This window comes from Xenopus laevis, chromosome 9_10S (genome assembly GCF_017654675.1).
Source record: "Xenopus laevis strain J_2021 chromosome 9_10S, Xenopus_laevis_v10.1, whole genome shotgun sequence".
Taxonomy (NCBI): domain Eukaryota; kingdom Metazoa; phylum Chordata; class Amphibia; order Anura; family Pipidae; genus Xenopus; species Xenopus laevis.
Window position 1 is genome coordinate 114,012,243 of NC_054388.1, and position 8,948 is coordinate 114,021,190.

The 8,948-nt window shown below is 45.2% G+C and overlaps 1 protein-coding gene across 1 annotated transcript; it reads right to left on the reverse strand.

Annotated features, from left to right (window-relative positions):
* Nucleotides 1-833: 833 nt before the first annotated feature.
* LOC108704295 (zymogen granule membrane protein 16) lies at nt 834-4,339 on the reverse strand. The gene is made up of 4 exons (XM_018240804.2): nt 4,278-4,339; nt 3,951-3,994; nt 2,696-2,828; nt 834-1,380 (listed from the first exon to the last, which is right to left on the reverse strand). The coding sequence occupies exons 1-4, from the start codon at nt 4,322-4,324 to the stop codon at nt 1,062-1,064; spliced, it is 543 nt and encodes a 180-aa protein (XP_018096293.1). The 5' UTR covers nt 4,325-4,339; the 3' UTR covers nt 834-1,061.
* Between the last annotated feature and the right edge of the window lie 4,609 nt (nt 4,340-8,948).

Below are 8,948 nucleotides of genomic sequence, written 5' to 3' on the forward strand. Positions count from 1 at the left end.
GTACTACTGGCTGACCAGCTAGGTCTGATGGCTTATCAGTAGTCCTAAAAACCCAAACTGTTCAGTCTCTCAAGGATCTCCGACTGGGAGAGACACAGAGAGAGGTTTGGCAACCAAACATACAGAAGTCTATGTATCCATTCACACTCACACACAGTTACCTGCTCAGAGGTCTGTAATGTTACTGCCATTGGCTTTTTGTGTTGTTGCTATTGAAAGCTATTTTTGTTGTTTTTGGAAGAAAACCTGTTGCTGCCGGCTGTTGTTGAACTACAAACCCCAGGCTGTTCAGTGGGGTGAGAGTACTATAACAACCAAAGGACCATAGACTTGAATCTGTTATGCCCAAACCTAATCTACTCTAAAGACAACCCTATTCCTATTCTGCCATGACTGGTGGGGCACCTAGAACTGACGGGTCACACTTGAGAAAGGGCCCATTTTGTGAGGATATCCATTAAAGCACTCTTAGCAGTTATAATGCACATGTACTTGATCCCACCAACATGGAATAGCCAAGCAGCTGGTGTGGTGGAACTTCAAAATTATAACCTTAGAAGAGAGGCGTCAGTGAGATGCTGCCACCTTGTGGCTGTGAGATGCACTTCAGTGCCCTTCTTTATAGGCCTTCAAACACCTCTGTGATAGCGACTTATCTCCAGTCCCCGTGGGAACACTGACACCTTATGGACAAGTTCCTGGATTGTGTAGCTATGACAGTGACCATTGAACAAAGACATTATTTCATATAATCTAATTTTAAAATGGAAATGTGACCTTTTCCCTAAAATCCTGATTCGTAGATTTAACCCAGTAAAGAAGCAACACAACACTCGGAATAAAGATTTAATTGCAAGCATTTAGGGTTAGTAACATTTAGGTTCAGGATAAGGGTAATAGAGGCCAGTTACTTGGAGGCTGAAAGGAATTTCAGGGGTTTCATTGCAGTGTAATGTGTGTGTTGCACAGCAGGGGGCGCTAATACAAGGGCTGGTGAATGTAAAATGATTTATATAAGAGATACAAAGTCCTGCTGGTAGGGGGCGAGCTTCACAAGATCACTAGTTGCAGTGAGTGCAGCCGCTGTTAGGGTAGTCCCAGTGGAAGCCAATGGCATCAATGACGGATCCGGAGCTCCCGCTGAAGAACCGCAGGACGGTGTTGGGGAAGAGAGGCACCCCATTGAAACTGGTCCCATAGTCTTTCCCAAAACGGAGGTAGCGACCCTTATTTGTGACAAACACCAGCTGGCGCACGTAAGAGGAATATTTGCCTGAGACCTGGATGATGTGCTCGCCTGGGTGCAAGAAGACTTCTTCTAAATCTCCAAGTTTGCCCCCTTTATAGTCGCTCCAGATGGTACCATAGCGTGCCTGCAGCCTGCAACAGAACATTGGCATGTGATCATTAAAATTTATAGCCATGGTGAGGCCAGTCCAACCCAACAACAGTCACAGCCAGGAACTGGGCCATAATCATCCCCCGGACAAGTAGAAGACAAGATGGCAGCAGGTCACAAAAAAGAAAATAAGTTGGTGGACGTTCAGAGAAGAGGGTGGTACTATGGACATGGCACATACAAGATGATGGTACTATGGACATGGCACATACAAGATGATGGTACTATGGACATGGCACATACAAGATGATGGTAATATGGACATGGCACAGACAAGAGGATGGTACTATGGACATGGCACAGACAAGATGATGGTACTATGGACATGGCACATACAAGATGATGGTAATATGGACATGGCACAGACAAGAGGATGGTACTATGGACATGGCACAGACAAGATGATGGTACTATAGACATGGAACATACAAGATGATGGTACTATGGACATGGCACATACAATATGATGGTACTATGGACATGGCACAGACAAGAGGATGGTACTATGGACATGGCACATACAAGATGATGGTACTATGGACATGGCACAGACAAGATGATGGTTCTATGGACATGGAACATACAAGATGATGGTACTATGGACATGGCACATACAAGAGGATGGTACTATGGACATGGCACAGACAAGATGATTGTTCTATGGACATGGAACATACAAGATGATGGTACTATGGACATGGCACATACAAGATGATGGTACTATGGACATGGCACAGACAAGATGATGGTTCTATGGACATGGAACATACAAGATGATGGTACTATGGACATGGCACATACAAGATGATGGTACTATGGACATGACACATACAAGAGGATGGTACTATGGACATGGCACATACAAGAGGATGGTACTATGGACATGGCACATACAAGATGATGGTACTATGGACATGGCACAGACAATATGATGGTACTATGGACATGGCACATACAAGATGATGGTACTATGGACATGGCACAGACAATATGATGGTACTATGGACATGGCACAGACAATATGATGGTACTATGGACATGGCACATACAAGATGATGGTACTATGGACATGGCACATACAAGATGATGGTACTATGGACATGGCACAGACAAGAAGATGGTACTATGGACATGGCACAGACAATATGGTGATACTATAGACATGGCACAGACAAGATGGTGGCAGTGGTGGGAAAAAGAGTGTAAAATGGCAGAGTGTCCATATGACAGTTGTACTACTGACAGTAGGGGCAGATCACAATACAGAGGAAGTAAAACATTTTCTGTATAACTTACCCTACAACGTAGTTGCGGTTCACCCGTACCCGAAAAGCTGTGATTGGACCATTCAGCTGGTTCCCAGATTGGGAGAACCTCCTGCCACCTCCACCACCATATTCTCCAGAGTAGGAGGAGCTGCGTTGCTGAGCTGGGGAAACATAGAAACATGGGAGCAATACACCGGACAGATGGACATACAGAAGGACATACACATCTACTGAACCCCCAGCTCATTAACCCCAACTCATTTCTGTCAGACTCTTCATCCAAACCTTATTCCATATCAGATTTCAGTGTCTGCAGTACAGTTGAGAAGGTGGTGCTGTTCTGCTTCAGCCTGTATGGAAAACTGCCCATTGACTCAGACTGGTGAGATGTGGTACTGCAGCCAATGACTATAAAATCTATTTTCTAAATTGTGAGTCTTTGGCCCAGGACACCTGACTTCTTTATTCCTGGAATTTATTTCCTGGAGTTGGTGCCCACTACTACTGTATTGTATATTGCTCTAAATAGCTGATAATACAGGTATGTAACCTTTTATCCAGAATGCTTGGGACCTGCTGTTTTCCAGATAATGGATCTTTCCATAATTTGGATCTTCATACCTTAAAGGATAAGAAAACCTTTAAAAAGAGTGAATATAAAACTGACGAGAGGGCTATTCTAAGCACTTACATTCATTATTTATTTTGTTTTTATTCCAAGATATTAAGGGATATATGTACTGTTATGTCAATGAATTTTGTTCCAACAGCGCCACCTGCTGGTCAGTTTCCTACCAGTCTGACCAGCCTCTTTCTTTCTCCTGACAACTTCCTTGACTACTTGGTGGTCAGACTGGTGGGAAAATGACCAGCAGGTGGCGCTGTTGGAACAAAGTTCATTCATATTAACAGTACATGTATCCCTTATAACAACAAAATAAATAATGAATGTAAATGAAAAAAGTGTTTAGAATAGCCCCCTCGTCAGTTTTACAGTCACTTATTTTAAAGGTTTACTTTCTATTAGAAAATCAATGAAACATGAAATAAAGCCAATAGGCTGGTTTTGCCTCCAATAAGGATTAATTATATCTTAGTTGGGATCAAGTACAAGCGACTGTTTTATTATTACACAGAAAAAGAAAATCATTCTTAAAAATTTGGATTATTTGGATAAATGGAGTCTATGGGAGATGGCCATTCTGTAATTCTGAGCTTTCTGGATAACAGATCCCATACTGGCAGTTCCCCTTTAAGTAACCTGGGATGGGGGGGGGTCTCACCTGCAACCAGGCAGCACACACTGAGCAGGATCCACAGCAACATTCTGGGGGGAGATGTAGAACAGCATTAGCACAGTCTTGTACCTCCATAAATAACACACTAAGTACTACATCATACTGTATACTATATTGTATATTACTACCTATACAAAGCATTGCAAGAAAGATGGCAGCCCCCACAAGAACTACTTTTGAACCCAGAAATGGCAACAGAACAGAATATATCAGTATGAGCCCCTCTACTGTCCCAGGGTTAGACCCATCACCATAGAATGTCGTGCAGTGCCTCAACCTGACCCCCAGGTGGCGCTTCAGTCTAACCATTACCTGTTAGGAGTTGTGACCTCTGGGACGATTGAGCGGCTCTCACCCATATTAATAGGACAGGGGGCTGGTTTATTGCACAGGACCCTCCTTCTGAGCAAATAGCAAGAGCACAGCTGTGGGGCAGGAGCAGATAAGGGAGGACAAATGGGGTCAGGGCAATCCCTTGTCTTATCTCTATTTGCTTTGCCTTAATAGAAAAATAACTATAGAGTATCAGCTCTGCTGTCAAGAAGGAAAAAAAGTAGATATTTTTAGTATATATGTAAATGTCAGCCCTCCTGCTGTTGCTGGACTGTCATGTAGAATATTCAGCCCAGGTATTCAACACAACCACAAATCCATATCCTTCTTCTTGAGCCCATGAGGCAATTGTTATTAAAGGGTTAACACATGCTGTAGGGACAGACTGCATTGAAAGCTGATGATTAACCAGATCCCCACCAGTTACAGTTCAACCACCACTCCCTCCACTAGGGGGCTCCAGAACTCATTTAAACTGCTCTCCGTGGATCTGCCGAGTCTCTCTGTATTGGGGGGGGCATGAAATTTAACCCATTGGTGCCCAACTTGCACGTCGCACCGGCAGGAGTGCAGAAGGAAGCCAGGAGAGGGCCCCCGGTGACTGCCTGGAGGGCCCTTCATGTGGCAATTCCCGTTGGCCCCCATTGCTCCAGTCCAACCCTATGTCTACCCAAAAAAATTATGTTTTGCCTAATGAAAGAAAATTCTAAGCAACTTTGCAAAATACATTCCCTAAATATTTTCTATGGTGTTTAAGCAAGTGGGACAGATAGGGGGCCTAGTAGGGTTTTCTCAGTGCTCCCCAAACACATGTACACAGCATGGAGCAGTCACACACACACAGACACACACTCACACGTCAATCACCCAGTGACTCACAAACACACACAGCTGTGCAACAGGAGATGAGACACCCACACATTATTGCTGCACCCGACCAGCTGTGTCTGATAGTGAGGAGTTAGACAGAGGGAGGCATGTGTGTAAAGGTTACAGATATATAGAAACATTGGGGTGTCACCCTGTTATAGTTCCAGGGGTACCCAGGGTACAAATAAGCACTCACCCCAAATCTCCTCCTAACTGACCTTCAGGCTGGGCCCCCTTAGCTCATAACAAGGTTACAGATATATAGAAACATTGGGGTAACAGTCACCCTGCTATAGTTCCAGGGGTACCCAGGGTACAAATAAACACTCACCCCAAATCTCCCCCTAACTGACCTTCAGACTGGGTCCCCTTAGCTCATAACAAGGTTACAGATATATAGAAACATTGGGGTGTCACCCTGCTATAGTTCCAGGGGTACCCAGGGTACAAATAAGCACTCACCCCAAATCTCCCCCTAACTGGCCTTCAGACTGGGCCCCCTTAGCTCATAACAAGGTTACAGATATATAGAAACATTGGGGTAACAGTCACCCTGCTATAGTTCCAGGGGTACCCAGGGCACAAATAAGCATCATCCCAAATCTCCCCCTAACTGACCTTCAGGCTGGGCCCCCTTAGCTCATAACAAGGTTACAGATATATAGAAACATTGGGGTAAGAGTCACCCTGCTATAGTTCCAGGGGTACCCAGGGTACAAATAAGCACTCACCCCAAATCTCCCCCTAACTGGCCTTCAGGCTGGGCCCCCTTAGCTCATAACAAGGTTACAGATATATAGAAACATTGGGGTAAGAGTCACCCTGCTATAGTTCCAGGGGTACCCAGGGCACAAATAAGCACTCACCCCAAATCTCCCCCTAACTGACCTTCAAACTGGGCCCCCTTAGCTCATAACAAGGTTACAGATATATAGAAACATTGGGGTGTCATCCTGCTATAGTTCCAGGGGTACCCAGGGTACAAATAAGCACTCACCCCAAATCTCCCCCTAACTGACCTTCAGGCTGGGCCCCCTTAGCTCATAACAAGGTTACAGATATATAGAAACATTGGGGTGTCACCCTGCTATAGTTCCAGGGGTACCCAGGGTACAAATAAGCACTCACCCCAAATCTCCCCCTAACTGGCCTTCAGACTGGGCCCCGTTAGCTCATAACAAGGTTACAGATATATAGAAACATTGGGGTGTCACCCTGTTATAGTTCCAGGGGTACCCAGGGTACAAATAAGCACTCACCCCAAATCTCCCCCTAACTGACCTTCAGACTGGGCCCCCTTAGCTCATAACAAGGTTACAGATATATAGAAACATTGGGGTAACAGTCACCCTGCTATAGTTCCAGGGGTACCCAGGGTACAAATAAACACTCACCCCCAAATCTCACCCTAACTGACCTTCAGACCGGGCCCCCTTAGCTCATAACAAGGTTACAGATATATAGAAACATTGGGGTGTCACCCTGCTATAATTCCAGGGGTACCCAGGGTACAAATAAACACTCACCCCAAATCTCCCCCTAACTGACCTTCAGACTGGGCCCCCTTAGCTCATAACAAGGTTACAGATATATAGAAACATTGGGGTGTCACCCTGCTATAATTCCAGGGGTACCCAGGGTACAAATAAACACTCACCCCAAATCTCCCCCTAACTGACCTTCAGACTGGGTCCCCTTAGCTCATAACAAGGTTACAGATATATAGAAACATTGGGGTGTCATCCTGCTATAGTTCTAGGGGTACCCAGGGTACAAATAAGCACTCACCCCAAATCTCCCCCTAACTGGCCTTCAGACTGGGCCCCCTTAGCTCATAACAAGGTTACAGATATATAGAAACATTGGGGTAACAGTCACCCTGCTATAGTTCCAGGGGTACCCAGGGCACAAATAAGCATCATCCCAAATCTCCCCCTAACTGACCTTCAGACTGGGCCCCCTTAGCTCATAACAAGGTTACAGATATATAGAAACATTGGGGTGTCATCCTGCTATAGTTCCAGGGGTACCCAGGGTACAAATAAGCACTCACCCCAAATCTCCCCCTAACTGACCTTCAGGCTGGGCCCCCTTAGCTCATAACAAGGTTACAGATATATAGAAACATTGGGGTGTCACCCTGCTATAGTTCCAGGGGTACCCAGGGTACAAATAAACACTCACCCCAAATCTCCCCCTAACTGGCCTTCAGACTGGGCCCCCTTAGCTCATAACAAGGTTACAGATATATAGAAACATTGGGGTGTCACCCTGTTATAGTTCCAGGGGTACCCAGGGTACAAATAAGCACTCACCCCAAATCTCCCCCTAACTGACCTTCAGACTGGGCCCCCTTAGTTCATAACAAGGTTACAGATATATAGAAACATTGGGGTAACAGTCACCCTGCTATAGTTCCAGGGGTACCCAGGGTACAAATAAACACTCACCCCCAAATCTCACCCTAACTGACCTTCAGACTGGGCCCCCTTAGCTCATAACAAGGTTACAGATATATAGAAACATTGGGGTGTCACCCTGCTATAATTCCAGGGGTACCCAGGGTACAAATAAACACTCACCCCAAATCTCCCCCTAACTGACCTTCAGACTGGGCCCCCTTAGCTCATAAGTTTACAGATATATATAAACATTGGGGTGTCATCCTGCTATAGTTCCAGGGGTACCCAGGGCACAAATAAACACTCACCCCAAATCTCCCCCTAACTGACCTTCAGACCGGGCCCCCTTAGCTCATAACAAGGTTACAGATATATAGAAACATTGGGGTGTCATCCTGCTATAGTTCCAGGGGTACCCAGGGTACAAATAAGCACTCACCCCAAATCTTTACAGACTAGACAATACATGAGTCTATATGGATAATAAAGTGTTCAGCACTTATCCCTTTTCCCCAGACATCACCTTTAACAAACGCCTTTTCTCTGGTCATTTCAGGGGGGTCAGTAATTAGAGCTGCTCTATAGTTACTGCTAATGGCAGATTAATGGTGCCACTCTCACTACTTTTATTCTTACAATAATGACGGCAAATACTGTGTCCCACATATGGACACATTACAGATACAGAGAAAATTACTATTACTATTACTGTATTGACCAACTTTATTATACACCACTCCAATCAGTCCCATCAGTCCCTGTGATTTTACAATCTAAGGTCCCTATCATATTCCCATCAGTCCCTGCCCCAGTGAGCTTACAATCTAAGGTCCCTGTCACATTCCCATCAGTCCCTGCCCCAGTGAGCTTACAACCAAACGTCCCTATCACATTCCCATCAGTCTCTGCCCCATTGATCTTACAAGCTAAGGTCCCTATAATATTCCCATCACTCCCTGCCCCAGTGAGCTTACACTCTAAGGTCCCTATCACATTCCCATCACTCCCTGCCCCAGTGAGCTTACACTCTAAGGTCCCTATCACATTCCCATCAGCCTCTGCCACTGTGGAGCTTGCAATCTAAGGGTCCTGTGACAACTCATTTAGCCAGTCAATCTGGCAAATTAGTAGTTTTCTCTCACCAGCAGACCAGAAACATTATGGGACCCAGGCTGAACTAGTAATACTTTCATGGAAGCTTGGGGTGAGTAAAAATGAGAAATGATTATACAATCCAGCCAATAGCACATGGGGTGATTTGGGGCACAACCCAAATACTTTCTTTGCTAAATACCTGCATGTGTCTGTGTTAGACCTTGACTTATGATTGTCACTTGCAAATGCCAGTTGCAGTTTACCCAAGGGATCACCTGTCACC

Excerpts from the sequence above, each read along its gene's own strand:
- LOC108704295 (XM_018240804.2), bottom strand. The coding sequence starts at position 4,324 with ATGGGTGAGAGCCGCTCAATCGTCCCAGAGGTCACAACTCCTAACAG. Across the intron at positions 3,995-4,277 it reads GAGGTCACAACTCCTAACAG|AATGTTGCTGTGGATCCTGC; the intron begins GTAATGGTTAGA and ends ATCTCCCCCCAG. Across the intron at positions 2,829-3,950 it reads TGTGTGCTGCCTGGTTGCAG|CTCAGCAACGCAGCTCCTCC; the intron begins GTGAGACCCCCC and ends ATGTTTCCCCAG.